Source organism: Heterocephalus glaber, unplaced genomic scaffold, assembly GCF_053883595.1.
Source record: "Heterocephalus glaber isolate CG9 unplaced genomic scaffold, H.glaber_assembly_v1.0 deba00001461, whole genome shotgun sequence".
NCBI lineage: Eukaryota > Metazoa > Chordata > Mammalia > Rodentia > Bathyergidae > Heterocephalus > Heterocephalus glaber.
The window spans coordinates 41,179,024-41,198,173 of record NW_028258308.1 but is presented as its reverse complement, the minus strand read 5'-3'; the positions used below and the strand labels follow the sequence as shown (position 1 = coordinate 41,198,173).

General features: G+C 36.6%; 1 protein-coding gene across 1 annotated transcript in view; it reads left to right on the top strand.

Moving 5' to 3' along the window:
* Positions 1-19,150, top strand: part of LOC101719410 (A disintegrin and metallopeptidase domain 3-like) — a 161,677-nt gene that overhangs the window by 123,057 nt on the left and 19,470 nt on the right. The window contains 1 exon segment of the mRNA XM_087217349.1: positions 5,479-5,565. Coding sequence (XP_087073475.1) covers positions 5,479-5,565 — 87 coding nt within the window.

Sequence of the window (19,150 nt, the reverse complement as noted above, 5' to 3'; positions counted from 1 at the left end):
CTTCGAAAGAATCAACAAAATTGACAAACCCTTAGCCAACCTTATCAGAAAAAGGAAAGAAAAAGCCCAAATCCATGCAATTAGGAATGACAAGGATGAAATTACAATGGACCCAGCAGAAATCCAGAGGATAATCAGTACCTACTTCCAGAACCTTTATGCCAATAAGATGGAAAACACAGAAGAAATGGAAAGATACCTAGATACGTATGAATTACCCAAGTTCAATGAAGAAGACCTAAAAATTCTGAACGACCCAATATCAATGAATGAAATTGAAAACATTATTAAAAACTTGCCAACTAAGAAAAGCCCAAGTCCTGATGGTTTCACTGCCAAATTCTACAAGACATTTAGAGAGGAACTATTGCCATTACTCTTTAAACTCTTCGATGAAATTGAAAGGGAAGCAATACTCCTGAATTCAATCCTGGAAGCAAGCATCACCTTGATCCCCAAAGAGGAGGAAGACCAACTGAAAAGGAGAACTATAGACCAATCTCACTAATGAACATAGATGCAAAAATCCTCAGTAAGATACTGGCAAATAGAATGCAGAAGATCACCAAGAAGATCATACACCCTGACCAAGTGGGTTTCATTCCAGGCATGCAGGGATGGTTCAACATATTCAAATCAATCAATGTAATACACTGTATTGATAGAGCCAAGGACAAAAAACATATGATTATCTCAAAAGATGCAGAAAAAGCATTCAACAAAATCCAACATATATTCATGATAAAAACCCTACAGAAAATTCTCATAGACATTCTTTATCTCAACCTGATAAAAGCCATCTATGAAAAACCAACAGCCAACATCATACTAAATGGTCAAAAACTGAAATCCTTAACATGAAAATCAGGAACAAGACAAGGATGTCCACTATCACCTCTCCTGTTCAATATAGTTTTTGAAACGTTAGCCACAGAAATTAGACAAGAGAAAGAAATAGAAGGAATAAAGACAGAAAATGAAGAAGTCAAATTGTGATTATTTGCAGATGACATGATACTCTATATAGAAGACCCCTAGAATGCCATGAAAAGTCTTCCAGACTTAATAACCAAATCAATAAAGTAGCTGGATACAAGGTCAACACACAAAAATCAATAGCTTTCCTCTACAGGAACAAAAGACTCACTGAGGCAGAAATAGGGCAAACAATTCCTTTCACAATAGCATCCAAGAAACTGAAATACCTAGGAATCAACCTAACAAAAAAAATCAAAGACAGCTTCTCTGAAAACTATAGCATGCTGAAAAGAGAGATTGAAGATGATATCAGAAAATGGAAAGACATCCCTTGCTCCTGGGTAGGAAGAATCAACATAGTGAAAATGGCCATACTTCCAAAACTGCTATATAGATTCAATGCAATCCCAATTGAAATCCCAGCATCATACATCACAGACCTTGAAAAAACAATCCAAAAATTCATTTGGAACAAGAAGAGACCCAGAATAGCAAAAGCAATTCTAGGTAACAGAGACATGGCAGGGGGTATCACAACCCCCAACTTGAAACTATACTACAAGGGCTGTGACAAAAACAGCATGGTACTGGCAAAGAAACAGACCTGAAGACCAATGGAACAGATTGGAAGATGCAGAAACAACTCCAGACACACTCAGCCACCTCGTCTTTGAAAAAGGAACCAAACACCCTCACTGGAGGGAAAGATACCCTCTTTAATAAATGGTGCTGGAAAAATTGGGTTCATTTGCCAAAGACTAAAACTAGACCTACATCTCTCACCATGCACTAAACTAAAATCAAAATGGATTAAAGATATAAATATTAAAACAGAAATGCTGAACCAGCTGGAACAGAGGTGAGGTAGAACTCTTGAAGACATTGGTGTAGGAAAAGATTTTATGAGCAAAACCTCGCTGCCCATGAACTAGCACAAACAATCATCAAGTGGGATCTCTTCTCATTAAAAAGCTTCTACACAACAAGAGAAACCACCAACAGTGTGAAGAGACAACCCACAATGTGGGAAAAATTTTTCACCCGCTGTTCCTCAGACAAAGGTCTACTAACTGGAATATATAAGCAACTTTTAAAAAATCAGACCTCCCAAAATGAAAGACCCATTCCAAAAATGGGCATCTGAAATGAACATACATTTCTCAGACAAAGAAGTAGAAAGGATAAATAAACATATGAAAAAATGTTCAATATCACTGGTCATTTGAGAGATGCAAATGAAAACAACGCTGAGATTCTACCTCACCCCAGAAAGAATGGCTGAGATCATGAAATCAACCGATAACAAATGCTGGCGGGGCTGTGGGGAAAGAGGAGCCCTGCCCCACTACTGGTGGGAGTGTAGACTGGTGCAACCACTGTGGAAATCAGTATGGAGATACCTCAAAGAACTAGGACTGGAAGTCCCATTTGACCCAGCTATTCCCTTGCTGGGTATCTTTTCCAAAGAACAAAAAGAATCATACCACAGTGATATATGTGCACCCATGTTCATAGCAGCACAATGTGCAATAGCTAAAACTTGGAAGCAGCCCAAATGCCCATCAACTGGAGACTGGATAAAGAAAAGGTGTTTTTTTTAATAAAATGGAGTACTACTCATCCATAAAAAATGAGAATTTAGTTTGATTACCAGTACAAAAAAAAAGGGAGAATTTAGAGACATTTATAGCTAAGTGCATGCACATTGAGGTGATACTCTTTAAGTGAAATAAATAGGACACACGTGTAAATACCAAATAGTTTCTCTAGTGTGAGAACCTGCAAGTGTAAATAAGGACTAAAAGGTAGAATAGATAATGTGAAATAGCAAGAAAAGGGGAAAGGGGGAAGGGGACGTTAGAGGGGTAGGAGAAATGAAAGAAGGGAATGGAATTAATATGAGAAAATGAAAAAATGGAAACAAAATATTTGTAAATAGGGAGGGATGGAGGGGTTGAAGGGAGGGCTGGGCAAGGGTGAAAAAATAAGAACCGAGAGAGTATGTAAAGGTGCAAATTTCCAACAATGAATGTCATTATATTGTAGACCTTAAATGTACCTATAAAATTTATTTTTTTAAAATGTATGGAGCTAATGTAGAAATATTCAGGGAACTCTACAGCATGATACAGTACAACATATTTTCTGATAATTAAAGCAATGTATCTTAAGAATGAAACAACATCTCTGTACAGGAGAAGGGCAATTACAGTAATTGAAATGAACCAGCTGAAAACTAGACATGCTTATGCCACAGCAGATCCCCAGGAGCGTTAGCTTTCATCACATGTAATACAAGAATCCATCCAGTTTCCTCTAGGTAAAGCAACTGTGTGGTTAAAAGCCTTTTTGTTTCTCACACCAGCAGTGGATCGTCCCTTAAACCTTTGCAGATGTCTCTGATCCTGCTAGTGATTCTCTGGCTGGGCAAGACTGATTCTTTGCACATACCCAGCTCATTAACATTGTCTTGGTGGAAGGAGGTGGCGGGGGAGCAGAGGGAGAGACAGAGACAGATATGAACTGGGGTGGGGGGGAAGAGAATAAAGAGAAAGGGAGGGGGAGAAAGAAAGGAATGTAAAAATAGAGACTTTCATAGTCTCATTTTTCAAAGTTCGTTTCATTTAAGAATTATTATGTGATATTCATTGCATTTAAAGGTCTGTGATACCTTTCAAGAATGCTTCAGGTAATTTATCTGGCTTTTCCTGATTGAGCAATTAGGTGCTTCGGGTTAACATATGTTTTTACACTAACATCATTTTAATTTATAAAGATATCCCTAATTCAGATCTGTGTGACTGGGGTTTGTCAAATGACAGCCTTCATTTGGAGGCTGACTTTTAGGCTGATACACCCAGGGCTTTAACTGAGTAATGCTTATTCTAGAGGACAGCAGCTTGGATTCTATAATCCCCATTGCTTTTGTCACTCTAGGAAACAACACCCTTGTTATGGCTTGTGTCTAGAAGCCCCCCCAAAAAAAAAAAACCTCATGCAGTCATTGGAGAGACTTTTCAGAGGTGGCTGAATCTAGAGTGTGTGGTTCTGGGATCATGGGCTTGTGATGACTAAATCAGTCCACTGATTGGTTTGGCAAAGTTCTAGCTAAGATTAAGGATATGAGTGCTACACCCACCCTAGGGTGGGTAGCCTGAATAAAATATAAGGGACAGAAAGAGGGCTAATGTACTCTTGTCTGCCTGCTTGCCATGGACTATTTCTCCTCTGCAATGCCCCTCTGCCATGCCACCCTGCCTTGGACCCAGCCAACCATAGACTGAACCCGCTACAAACTGTGAACTAGATAAACCTTTCTCCCTTTAACTTTGGGCATTGAGTATTTGTCTCAGCAATGAGAAAAGTAACTAAGAGAACTCTTCTGAACATTCTTCCTTGGGATGAAAGTATTGTGTTGGCTGCATCCTGTGACTGAGAGGAATGGGTAGGTAGGTGCTGTGTTGAGCTGAGCTAGTTCTGCAGCTTGGTGGGCAACTTCCCCCTGCAGAGCCATGTGTTAGCAGCTATTCCCATCCAGCCCTCAGCTCTTCCCTGTCAGGCTGCTCACTGCATTCCATTAGTGGCTTTCTCGTGCCTTCTACCGGTCATCGTTGTGTTGCAAAATCTCAGGAAGTCCCTAAATTCTTCCTCTTCAAATTTACTCATCTTGAGTCTTCTGAATTATCAGCATCTATTAGGAAAAGGAGGCTTCTGTGTGCCCCAACTGTGTCAATTTGAACTGGGATCACTGTGACTGTTTTCAAAATACTTCAAATCTGTACTTTATCCTCTTTTGTTATTATACAATGTTCAGTTGATTTCAGAAAAGTAGGAAGGTAGAAAATTCCTTGAGTCACACTCATTAATTGTGGGTCCTTTTTAAAATTGTATTTAACATATATCTACATCTACAGCTATCAATACCTAAGTAAATATATGATAGATTAGATTAGAGAGATATACTTAATTTCTTATTCATCAGCATGAAAAAAATATGTGTGTCTCCCTTTGCAATTATGACAAAAATTCTAAATAAATCACTCAGAAATTTAATATAATAATGTAGCAGAACATTATACTACTGCATGGAAATAGATATTAATCCACATTGCAACTGTTCTTATATTGCTTTTCTGTATTTGTTATTTCTAAATTGGTAGGGCATATAAACACACCTTAACATATTCATTTTATCATTGAAATAAAATATGTTTGAGACACTTAAATAAACTAATAAATATATAGCTTATATATAAGCTGATCAAGAAATAAAGTTTACTCCGCACTCATTTTTAAACACAAAACTATAAGAAATTCTGATACTTGGTATTTTATTTAAAAAATCATACTGCTTTGATATTGCCTCCAAGTTGTTTATTAGTAATGGAATCCAGATTTGTGTTTATGTATAGAAGTGCCTTTTATATAGAATGCTTTTCCCAAATATATTTGCTTATCTATTGACTTGACATTTTGTTGTTGTTTGCTTTAACATTTTAGTTTTGTCTTAATGGAATATGTGAGCAGGTGTCCCATTATGTCAACAAAACGCTGTGTAACTCAGCTGTGCAATGCCAGGGACATGGGGTACGTAATGGTCATTTTATATTTAATTGTCATTATTTTAATACAAGTGAATAGCATGTTCCAAATGTTAATTGTCTGATTTATACCACCAGTTTTGTTTGTTAATTGAAAAGAAAGTTCTATCCTTTTATCTGTGTTTGTTTCTTCTTCCAAGAGAGAATCTTTTATTTGATTGTTTGATTATGACTTGTACTCTTAATAGCATTTCGGCCCTTCTTTTAAGATCATGATACACAGTATACTAACCCTTGTTATTCTTTTGTTTTGTTATGAAATTTTGAGTGCTCAATTCATCAGCACATATGCTAAAATTGTTATGAAATTTTAGGGGTTTTTTGATAGAAGAGAGATTTTTATATTTTCTTCTTAATATCTACTTGTACTACATTAAAATTTAAAAACAAAGTTATCTGATATGGAAATTTCTTTTAGAAAATTACAGCTAAGTAATTAAAATAAATTTTATTATTCTCACATATATGTATATTTATATATTGAATCAAATTGTTATACATATTTTGAACTTAAGCTTCCAATTCTACACAAAAATGCAATTTTATATCTTATTACAATATTACATTAAGATTAAGGAACTGTGGAAATGGATTTAATAAAAGTTACACATATGCATTTATACATACATATACACATTATATATAATTGAAGGTATATGTACATATATTGTAAATATTCACCCACTTAATATATTTGTTTTACATACATTTCTTATAATGTAAAAATTTGGTGGGAACAGAATTTCTTTTCTATTCAGATCTGTTAAATCTCTCAGTGGCTTCAGTTTATTTCCCTGTATGGATTTTCCATACTATGTTTCAAAAGTCATGGTCTTTAGGACAATGTTAACATTTTTTATACTGTTATCATTTTTTAATTTCAATTTTTTAATTATATAAACTTCTAGAATACAGTCTATAATGTGATACACGTATACAATATCTATAGCAGAGGGGGTGACTACATTCATAGCAATTTATTGCTAATTGTATAAAAAACTCAAAGCATAATTTTAACTTCTAATTTAAATCTTAAAAATAGTGATGCAACAGACATTTTGGTTCATTCACTTGTAAAGATTTATCTGATGTCTGAAATTATTAGCAAAGAAATGTGATGAGCCTGCACAATTTTCATAAGTATTATATTGTCCTTAAGTATTATGGCAGAGACCCAAGTGAGAAGTGCACGTGGACCATAGCAGCATGAGTGCATGCAGGTCCCAGACAGGGCTGGCTTGAGCTCACACCAGCTGCTTGAGCTCACATAGAGAACACCTAAACAGGCACACAAGCACCAGCCAGAGGCCAGCCCAGATACGCTCAGTAAGTGTGAGCAAATCCCAGCAAGAAGCTCGCATGGACCAAGGCAGCACAGGTGTTCACAGGTCCTAGCCCGGGCCCCACCCAGACATCTGCAGCTTGGGCCCACAGGCCAGAGCCAAAGGCCCACCTGGAAAAGAGCTACACAGGCACAGAGGCAACAGCCAGAGTCCTGCACAGACACTGTTGGTAAGTATGCATAGACCCCAGCAAGAAGGCCACTCATACACCAGCAACTCAAGTGCACAGCCCCCAGCCAAAGACCTTCCCAGAAAATAGCTATGCAGGTAGGCAGGCCCCAGCCAGAAGCACAAACAGGTACCATCGTAAGTGTGCACAGGCCATAGCCAGAACCCCACCTGCACGACAGCACAGGGCAGAGATCCAGAAGGCCACCATTATGAACCCAGGAATTGAAGCAGTGGTGAGGAGGAGAAAAAAGGCCTCTCTGAGGCTTGCTGAGAATTGAAGCTCACTGGAAGAGGAAAAAGTCACCTCAAACAAGGTACAGCAGGCTGCATCTGTTGGAATGAAAAGACACATAAACAAGTCTCAAAACCAGACTTCCAGATCACCTAAGGCAACTTGAAGGGGCAACGAGATAGAACAAGCTCATACTCAACTACTTGGATGCCCTGAACTGGCAATGAAAGAAGATCTGGAAAAAATGAAATCAAAAATAATTTCTCACATAACAACAGAGATTGTGTACATAGTGAAAGGCATGATTAATAACTCTAGAGCAGACACAAACAAAATAAAAATAGAGGAGCTGAGGAACATGATGGAATCCCAGGATAGGAAAAAAATAGAATCCATAAAACATATGAAAACTGAAATCCAGATTTTAAAATCCATTGAATGTTTACACAGCAGAATGAGCCCGTGTGAAGACAGAATATCAGATACAGAATACAGGACTGCAATGAGTGACCAGAAAAAGAAAATTGTCTTCAAAAACAGTAAGGAACTATGAGAAATCAATCCACCAGCTGCTAGATGATGCAAAGAAGAATAACATAAGACAGATCCGACTCAAACAAGAAACAGAAGAGAGAGCAAATGACATAAAAACACTGCTGGCAGAAGTAATGGCAGAAAGCTTCCCAAGCAGGGGGGAAAAACTTGACATATAGATAAGTGAGGTGTATAGTACTCCAACTAGCCATGATCAAAAAAAAAATCTACACCTAGGCACATAATAGTTAAGATTCCAGAAACACAACAGAAGAACAAAATTCTATAAGCAATTAGAGAAAACAAATCACATACAAAGGAAAGCCAAAAATAATCACAGAAGGCTTTTCAACACAAACCCTCAAGTCAAGAAGAGCCTGGAGTGAAGTATTTCAAGCCCTAAAAGAAAACCCCCAACCCAGATTGATGTATGCTGCAAAACTATCTTTAAAACTTGATGGAGAAACAAGATACTTTCATGACAAAGAGCACCTGAGGAAATTCGTGAATACCAAACCAGCACTCAAAAAAATTTTAGACAATATCCTAGAGAAAGACAATGAAGGTCACAACCTCAAGAAGCCCAGCAGAATGAATCCATTGGGCATGACAAGAAATTAAAGGCAAAAAGGGAGAATCCAACACACAAAAATATGATGACAAGGATAAGTCAATACATATCAGTTATAAACATCAATGTTAATGGTTTCAATTCACCAATCAAAAGAAATAGACACAAAATAAGGACTAAAAGTATAATAGGTAATGTGAAATAGGAAGAAAAGGGGCAAAGGGGAAGGAAGTGGGAGGGCTAGGGGAAAGGATAGAAGGGAGTGGGATTAATATGAGAAAATGGAAAAATAGGAACATAATCTTTGTAAATAGGGAGGACTAGAGGAGTGGAAGGGAGGGCTGGGCAAGGGTGAAAAATAAGAACCAAGAGAGATTATGTAAAGGTGCAAATTTCCAATGATGAATGTCATTATATTGTATACCTAAAATGTACCAATGATTAGAATGAATAATCGATAATGTAAAATAGGAAGAAAAGGTCCAAAGGGTTAGGGGTAGTGGGAGGCACAGGGGAAAGGAAAGAAGGGAAAGGAAAAAATGATGAGAAATGGAAAAAATGGAAATAAAGTCTTTGTAAATAAGGAAGGGTGCAGGGGGTGAAGGGAGGGCTAGGAATGGGGAAAAAATAAGAACCAAGATGCATTATATAAAGGTACAATTCCCAATGAGAAATGTAATTGTGTGGTATACCTACAATGTACCAATAAAAGAATTTAATACAAAAAAAAAAAAGAAATAGACACAGAATGAGTCCAGACACAAGATTCAACAATATGCTGCATACAAGAAACATAATTCAAAAAGAAACTCATAGACTAAAAGTTGAAAGATCAAAAACAATACTTCATGTGACAGGAACCTGAAAAAAAGGAATAGCTCTCCTATTTGCAGATAAAACAGATTTCAAACCAATGCTAATTAAGAGAGACAAAGAAGGCCACTACATCTTTGTAAAGGGAACAATCCAAGAGGAAGAGATGACAATCATAAATATATATGCACCAAATACTAGTGCATCCAATGATATAAAACAAATACTAACAGACATGAAAAATCAAATAAGCACTAACACAATAGTAGTGCAGGACCTCAATACCCCACTGTCACAGATAGATCATCTAGACAAAAAATAAAAAATGCTAGAACTCAAACTCAAATAAATGCACTTAAGAGATGTTTCCAGAGTGTCCCACCCCACAAAATCAGAATACACATTCTTTTCAGCTGTGCATGGGTTGTTCTCCAGAATAGACCACATACTCACACATAGAACATGTTTAAGTAAGTGCAAAGGAATTGAACTTATCCCCTGTATATTATCAAACCATAATGTGATGAAATCAGAGATCAATAGCAAAAGAAACCACAAGAATTTCATAAACACATGGAAATTGAGCAACATAATTCTGAATAACCAGTGGATCACACAGGAAATTGAAAAAGAAATCAGACACTTTCTATAATTAAATGACAATCACAATACAACATATCAGAATCTATGAGACACAATGAAAGCAGTCTTAAGAGGGACATTCATAGCAGTGAATATTCATATTAGGAAAACAGAGCAAGCTCAATTAAACAACCTAATGCTGAAACTCAACCTTCTAGAAAAAGATGAGCAGGACAAACCCAAAGCTCCCACAAAGGAGGAAATTATAAAGATCAGAGCAGAAATCAATGCAATGGACACTAAGAGAATAATACAAAAAATCAACAAATTGAAGAGTTGGGTTTTCAAATGAATAAATAAAATTGATAAGCCCTTAGACAACCTTATCAAAAAAGGAAAGATAAGGCTCAAATACATGTAATTAGGAATAAAAAAGGTGAAGTCACAACAGATCCAGCAGAAATCTAGAGGATCACAATACCTACTTTGAGAACCTGTACTCTAATAAAATGGAAAACACAGAAGAAATAGACAGATTTCTAGATACATATGAATTACCAAAGTTGAATGAAGAAGATATAAAAATTCTAAACACCCCAATTACAATTAGTGAAATTGAAAATGTAATTAAAAAGCTACCAACAAAGAAAAGCCCAGGTCCTGATGGCTTCACTGCTGAATTCTACAAAACATTTAGAGAAGAACTATTGCCACTACTCTTTAAACTTTTCAGTGAAATTGAAAGGGAAATAATACTTCCAAATTCATTCGTAGAAGCAAGTATTACTTTGATTCCAAACCCAGGGAAAGACACAAACCAAAAAAAAACTACAGGCCAATCTCCCTAATGAACACAGATGCAAAAATCCTCAATAAGATCCTGGCAAACAGATTCCACGCTCCTAGGGCAGAGAAGGTGAGCCAGTCCCAGCACCCGGAAGGAGGCTCCCCCACCGCCATTCCTCGCTCCTATGGCAGAGAAGGTGAGCCAGTCCCAGCACCCAGAAGGAGGTTCCCCTGCCACCCTTCCACGCTCCTAGGGTAGAAAAGGTGAGCCAGTCCCAGCACCCGGAAGGAGGATTCCCCGCCACCATTCCATGCTCCTAGGGCAGAGAAGGTGAGCCAAGTGGGCACCAGAAGCAACCCGCCCCCCAACCGATGGAAATCAGAAGACACATAAACAAGCCTCAAAAACAGACTTCCAGATCACCTAGAGCAACCCCAAAGGGAAACAAGAAGGAATGCTCTGATACTCAACCACCTGGACTCTCTGAACTGGCAACAAAAGAGGATCTGGGAAAAATGAATTCAGAAATAATTACTCAGATAACAGCAAAGATTTTTCTCATGGTGCAAGACATGATTAATAAATCTAGAGAGGACACAGGTAAAAAAATAGAGGATCTGAGGAACAGGATGGAATCCCAGGATAGGAAAGATATGGAATCCATAAAACAGATACAAACAGATTTCCAAGAGATGAAAAACTCCATCGAAAGTCTGCACAGCAGAATGAACCAATGTGAGGATAGAATCTCACATATAGAAGATAAGATTGCAATTAGTGACCAGGAAAAGAAAAATTCCTTTAAAATTGTAAGGGAATATGAGAAATCAATCCAGCAGCTGCTAGACGATGCAAAGAAGAATAACATAAGACTGATTGGAGTCAATGAAGAAAGAGGAGAGAGTGCAGATGACATAAAAAAACTGTTCACAGAAGTGATAGCAGAAAACTTCCGAAGGAGGGGAGAAGAACTTAACATACAGATAAGTGAGGCATATAGGACTCCAAATAGCCTTGATCAAAAAAAATCTACACATAGGCATATAATAGTTAGGATTCCAGAAATCCAACAGAAGAATAAAATTCTACAAGCAGTGAGAGAAAAGAAACAAATCACATACAAAAGAAAGCCCATCAGAATCACAGCAGACTTCTCAATGCAAACCCTCAAGGCAAGAAGAGCTTGGAGTGATGTATTTCAAGCTCTAAAGGAAAACAGCCTCCAACCCAGATTGATGTACCCTGCAAAACTATCTTTCAAAATTGATGGAGAAATAAGATACTTTCAAGATAAAGAGCACCTCAGGAACTTCATGAATACCAAACCGGCACTCCAAAATATTTTAGACAATACCCTAGGAAAAGACAATGAGGATGACAACCCCAGGAAATCCAGCAAAATGAATCCACTGAGCATGACAAATTAAATGCAAAGGGGGAGAATCCAACAAAAAGAAAAAGTCATGATAAGGCTTTTAAAACTTTTAACTTCATCTCCCTAATGAGTGCATAACTCAATCTTGTCATTGTACTGATTAGTATTTTTCTGATTCTAGAATTGCACGCCTTTCCTTGTGCTGTACTGGCTATTTATCATCTTCTTATGTCTACTTTTTAATTGGGTTGTCTATTAATGAGCTGTAAGGGTTCTTTACATATTCTGGTCATAGGTTATATGCATTGTAAATATGGTCTGTTTAAGGACTACTTTTCATTTTAATGATGTCATTTAAACTTCTAAATTTTAATGGAATCTCATTTATCAATTTTTTTCTTTTATACATCATGGTTTTTGTATCCTAGGTAGTTCTTGCCTACCCTAAATTCATAAATATTTTCCCTTATACTCTCTTCTTAAAGTTTTATACTTTAAGGCTTTAATATTTAGGTTCATAGATCCCTTCAAGTTATTTTCATGTATGGAAATAAGGGGTTGAGGTTAATGTTTTATATATGGATACCAGGTATTCTAGTGGATTTTCTGAAAATGCTATCTTTTTCTCAGCTTCTGAATTGAGTTTATATTCTATAAAATGCTAATGTTAAATAATCTTTCATAACTCAATGGACCATATATGTGTGGTTCTATTTCTAGATTCTCTGTTTTATTCCAATGATCTATATGTTTTTCCTTACACCAACACTGCCTTGATTACTGTAGCTTTAGAAGAAGTCTTAAAATTAGGTACTGTCTTCCAACACTTTTTTTTTTCTTTTCTCTTTTTTCTTTTCCAGGTCCTTTGTACTCCTACATAACTTTTAAATTTCAATATCCAATTCTTCATTTATAGCAAGTATACATAGACCTAAATTTTTATATATACCTTGTGTTTTCTAATCTTGCTACATTCAAATATAAGTTCTCAGGGCTCCTAGAGATTTCTTAGTATTTTCTCTGTAGATGATCATTTCATCTACATATAAAGATTTTGCTTCTACCTTGCCAATCCTGTCCTAATTGTGTCATTTTATTGCCAGATTATTTTGGTTTAGGCCTGTGTTTCAAAGTTTAATGGACAAATGAAGAGTAGGCATATCTGCCCTTGTTCCCCACCTTAGGGAGAAAGCATTGTATCTTCTCCATTCATATAAGGTGTTTTTGCTGAAAGTATGGAGTACATGTCTTATGTGTTGAGAAGGTTCTGTTCTACCTCTAGTCTCCTGATAGCTTTTACCATGAATAGCTGTAGAATTTAGTCCAATACTTTTTCTCCAACTAGTGACAGGATCATATGGCTTTTTCCTTTCCTCTGTTAAAATGATGACTTTTGGGGGTGGATCTTCCAATGCTGAACCAACACTGTCATCCCTACAATAAAACCACTTTCTACATACTGCCAGATATGACTTCTAATAGTTTGTTTTGTTAAACAAATTTCTACCTATGTTCATACTTTTTTCTTCTATTATCTTTATCCAGTTTTAGGATTAGCACAATGTTGATTTCCTAAAATGAGGGGAGAAGTGTTCCTTTTTTTCTCTGCTTTAAATGTTTGATATAATTTATCAGTTAAAATGTATATGAGCCTGTTGTTGTCCTCTAGGTAGGTTTCCAAGCTAGGAATATACTTTCTTTAATAGGTGCTATTCAAATTTTATATTTCCTCCAGAGTTAGTTTCATTAATTTGTCTTCCAAGGTACTTCTTAGAAGTTGTCAAAATTATTTCAAAAAGATTTTTGTAATATGCTTTCTATATCCTTTTAAATTCTGTAAAATCTGTGGTAATGTCTTCTAGGTCTTGATAGTTTAATTTTAAAAATGTCTAATTGATATTGTGTAATAGGAAGGAAAGGTCTAAAGGAGCAGGGGAAATGAGTGGGAGGTGTAGGGGAAAGGAAAGAAGGGAAAAGAAAAAATATGATAAGAGGAAAAAAATGGAAACAAAGTCTTTGCAAATAGGGAAGGGTGGAGGGGGTGAAGGGAGGGCAAAGGAAGGGGAAAAAAATAAGAACCAAGAGACTCATGTAATGGTACAAGATCCCAATGATGAATGTAACTGTATTGTATACCTGAAATGTACCAATAAACATAATGGCAGGGGGAGAGATACTGGCAAACAGAATACAGAGGGTCATCAAGAAGATCATACACCCTGACCAAGTCAGATTTATCCCAGGGATGCAAGGATGGTTCAACATAAGTAAATCAATAAATGTAATATATATATTAACAGAGTCAAGGACAAAAAACATGTGATCTTCTCAATAGATGAAGAAAAAGCATTTGATAAAATTCAACACCTATGCATGATAGAAAACCTGCAGAAAATTGGCATAGAAGGTCTTTATCTCAACTTCATAAAGGCTATCAATGAAAGCCAACAGCCAACATCATACTAAATGGTCAAAAACTGAAAGCCTTCACACTAAAACCAGAAACAAGACAAGGAGGTTCACTATCACTACACCTGTTCACTATAGTTTTGGAAACATTAGCCACAGCAATTGGACTAGAGAAAGAAATAAAAGGAATAAAGATAGGATAGGAAGAAGTTAAACTGTCATTATTTGCTAATAATATGATACTCTACATAGAAGACAAAAAAACTCTACCAAAAGACTTCCAGACTTAAATGACAGATTCAGTAGAGTAGTTGGATAAAAGATCAATACTCAAAAATCAAAAGCCTTCTTGTATACAAATGACAGACTCATTGAGAGAAAAATTGGAGAAGCAATTCTCTTTTTTTTGTATTAAATTCTTTTATTGGTACATTGTAGGTATACAACACAATGACATTTCTCATTGGGAATTCTACCTTTACATAATGCATCTTGGTTCTCATTTTTTCCCCATTCCTAGCCCTGCCTTCACCCCCTCCACCCTTCCCTATTTACAAAGACTTTATTTCCATTTTTTCCATTTCTCATCATTTTTTTCTTTCCCTTCTTTCCTTTCCCCTGCCCCTCCCACTACCCCTACCCCTTTGGACCTTTTCTTCCTATTTTACATAATCGATTATTCATTCTAATTATTGGTACATTTTAGGTATACAATATAATGACATTCATCATTGGAAATTTGCATCTTTACATAATCTCTCTTGGTTCTTATTTTTCACCCTTGCCCAGCCCTCCCTTCAACCCCTCCAGTCCTCCCCATTTATGAAGATTTTGTTCCTATTTTTCCATTTTCTCATATTAATCCCATTCCCTTCTATCCTTTCCCCTATCCCCCCCACTTCCTTCCCCTTTGCCCTTTTCTTCCTATTTCACATTACCTATTATACATTTAGTCCTTATTTACACTTTCAGTTTCTCACACCAGAGAAACTATTTGGTATTTACACATGTGTGTCCTATTTATTTCACTTAAGAGTATTGCCTCAATGTGTATCCACTTAGCTATAAATGTCTCTAATTTCTCATTTTTTATGGCTGAGTAGTACTCCATTTTATTTAAAAAACCACATTTTCTTTATCCAGTCACCAGTTGATGGGCATTTGGGCTGTTTCCAAGTTTTAGCTATTACACACTGTGCTGCTATGAACATGGGAGCACATATATCACTGTGGTATGATTCTTTTAATTCTTTGGGGAAGATCCTCAGCAGTGGAATAGCGGGGTCAAATGGGACTTCCAGTCCTAGTTCTTTAAGGTATCTCTATACTAATTTCCACAGTGGTTGCACCAGTCTACACTCCCACCAGCAGTGGAGCAGGGTACCTCTTTCCCCACAGCCCGGCCAGCATTTGTTATTGGTTGATTTCATGATAGCATCCATTCTTTCTGGAGTGAAGTGGAATCTCAGCATTGTTTTCATTTGCGTCTCTCGAATGATCAGTGATGTTGAACATTTTTTCATATGTTTATTTGCTATTTCTACTTCTTTGTCTGAGGAATGTCTGTTCATTTCAGATGCCCATTTTTGGATTGGGTCTTTAAATTTGGAAGGTCTGATCTTTTTAAGTTCTTTATAGATTCGAGATAGTAGACCTTTGTTTGAGGAAGAGCAGGTGAAGATTTTTTCCCACATTGTGGGTTGTCTCTTCACACTGCTGGTGGTTTCTCTTGCTGTGCAGAAGCTTTTCAATAAGAAGAGATCCCATTTGTTGATTGTTTGTGCTAGTTTGTGGGCAACTGAGGTTCTGTTCATAAAATATTTTCCTACACCGATGTCTTCAAGGGTTCTACCTAACCTCTATTCCAACTGGTTCAGAGTTTCTATTTTAATATTTAGATCTTTAATCAATTTTTATTTTAGTTTAGTGCATAGTGAGAGATATAGGTCTAGTTTTAATCTTTGGCAAGTTGAAGCCCAATTTTCCCAGCACCATTTATTAAAGAGGCTATCTTTCCTCCAGTGAGGGTGTTTGGCTCCTTTGTCGAAGATGAGATGGCTGAGTGTGTCTGCCATTGTTTCTGCATCTTCTAATCTGTTCCACTGGTCCTCAAGTCTGTTTCTTTGCCAGTACCATGCTGTTTTTATCATAGTAGCTTTGTAGTATAGTTGCAGGTTGGGGATTGTGATACCCCCTGCCATGTCTCTGTTACCTAGAATTGCTTTTGCTATTCTGGGTCTCTTCTTGCTCCAAATGACTTTTTGGATTTTTTTCTCAAGGTCTATGAAGTATGCTGCTGGGATCTCAATTGGAATTGCATTAAATCTATATAGCAGTTTTGGAAGTAAGGCCATTTTCACTATATTAATCCTTCCTACCCAGGAGCAGGGGATGTCTGTCCATTTTCTAATATCATCTTCAATCTCTCTTTTCAGAGTGCCATAGTTTTCAGAGAAGAGGTCTTTGATTTCTTTCATTAGGAAGATTCCTAGGTATTTCAGTTTTTTGGATGCTATTGTGAAAGGAATTATTTACCCTACTTCTCTCTCAGTAAGTCTGTCATTCATGTAGAGGAAAACTATTGATTTTTGTGTGTTGACCTTGTAACCAGCTACTTGACTGAATTTGGTTATTAAGTGTAGAAGACTTTTGATGGAGTTCTTGGGGTCTTCTATATAGAGTATCATGTCATCTGCAAATAATGACAATTTGACTTCTTCATTTCCTATCTTTATTCCTTTTATTACTTTCTCTTGTCTAATTGCCATGGCTAATGTTTCCAGAACTACATTGAACAAGAGTGGTGATAGTGGACATCCTTGTCTTGTTCCTGATTTGGGTGTGAAGGATTTCAGTTTTTGACTATTTAGTATGATATTGGCTGTTGGTTTTTCATAGATGGCTTCTATCAGTTTGAGGTAGAGACCATCTATTCCAATTGTTTGTAGGGTTTTTATCATGAATGCATGTTGGATTTTGTCAAATAATTTTTCTGCGTCTATGGAGATAATCATATGGTTTTTGTCATTGGCTCTATTGATATAGTGTATTACATTGATTGATTTTCGTATATTGAACTATCCCTGCATCCCTGGGATGAATCCCACTTGATCAGGGTGTATGATCTTCTTGATAATCTTCTGCATTCTGTTTGCCATTATCGTATTAAGGATTTTTGCATCTATGTTCATTAGTGAGATTGGTCTGTAGTTCTCTTTTTCAGTTGGGTCCTTCTCTGCTTTGGGGATCAAGGTGATGCTTGCTTCCAGGAATGAATTTGGGAGTATTGCTTCCCTTTCCATTTCATTGAAGAGTTTTAACAATAGTGGCAGAGCTTCCTCTCTAAATGTCTTGTAGAATTCAGCAGTGAAGCCATCAGGGCCCAGGCTTTTCTCAGTTGATAAGTTTTTAATTACATTTTCAATTTCATTGGTTGATATTGGGTTGTTCAGAATTTTTAGGTCTTCTTCGTTCAACTTTGGTAATTCATATGTATCTAGGAATCTGTCCATTTCTTCTGTGTTGTCCATCTTATTGGCGTATAGTTTCTGGAAGTAGGTATTGATGATCTTGTGGATTTCTGCTGGGTCTGTTGTAATTTCACCCTTTTCATTCCTAATTGCATGGATTTGGGCCTTTTCTTTCCTTTTTCTGATAAGGTTGGCTAAAGGTTTGTCAATTTTGTTGATTCTTTCAAAGAACCAGCTCTTGGCTTCATTGATTTTTTGTATTATTCTCTTAGTCTCCATTGCATTGATTTCTCCTCTGATCTTTATAATTTCCTCCCTTGTATGAGCTCTGGGGTTGTCCTGCTCTTCTTTTTCTAGAAGCTTGAGGTGCAGCATCAGGTTGTTTAATTGGGCTTGTTCTGTTTTCCTAATATGCATATTCACTGCTCTGAATTTCCCTCATAAGACTGCTTTCATTGTGTCCCATAGATTCTGATATGTTGTATTGTCATTGTCATTTAAGTGAAGGAACTGTCTGATTTCTTCTTTAATTTCCTCTGTGACCCATTGGTTTTTCAGAAGTGTGTTGTTCAATTTCCACCTGTTTATGAAATTTTTTGAGTTTCTTTTGCTATGGATCTCCAATTTCATTGCACTATGGTCTGATAATATACAGAGGATAACTTCAATTCCTTTGCACTTACTTAAACATGTTCTATGTGTGAGTATGTGGTCTGTTTTGGAGAATGACCCATGTACAGCTGAGAAGAATGTGTATTCTGATTTTGTGGGGTGGAAGACTCTGTAAACATCTGTTAAATTCATTTGTTCAAGAGTTCAATTGAGTTCTAGTATTTCATTACTTATTTTTTGTCTCGTTGATCTATTTGTGACATTGGGGTGTTGAGGTCCCCCACTACAATTGTATTAGTGCATATATGACTTTTCATGTCTGTTAGTATTTGTTTTATATAGTTGGGTGCACTAGTGTTTGGTGCATAGATATTTATGATTGTCATCTCTTCCTCTTGGATTGTTCCCTTTACAAGGATGTAGTATCCTTCTTCATCTCTCTTAATCAGTGTTGGTTTGAAATCTACTTGATCTGCCAAGAGGATAGCTACTCCTGCTTTCTTTTGGGTTCCTGTCACATGGAGTATTGTTTTCCACCCTTTAACTTTCAGTCTATGAGTTTCCTTTTGAATTAAGTGTGTTTCTTGTGTGCAGCATATTGTTGGATTTTGCTTCCTGACCCATTCTGCCAGTCTATTTCTTTTGATTGGTGAATTGAGACCATTAACGTTG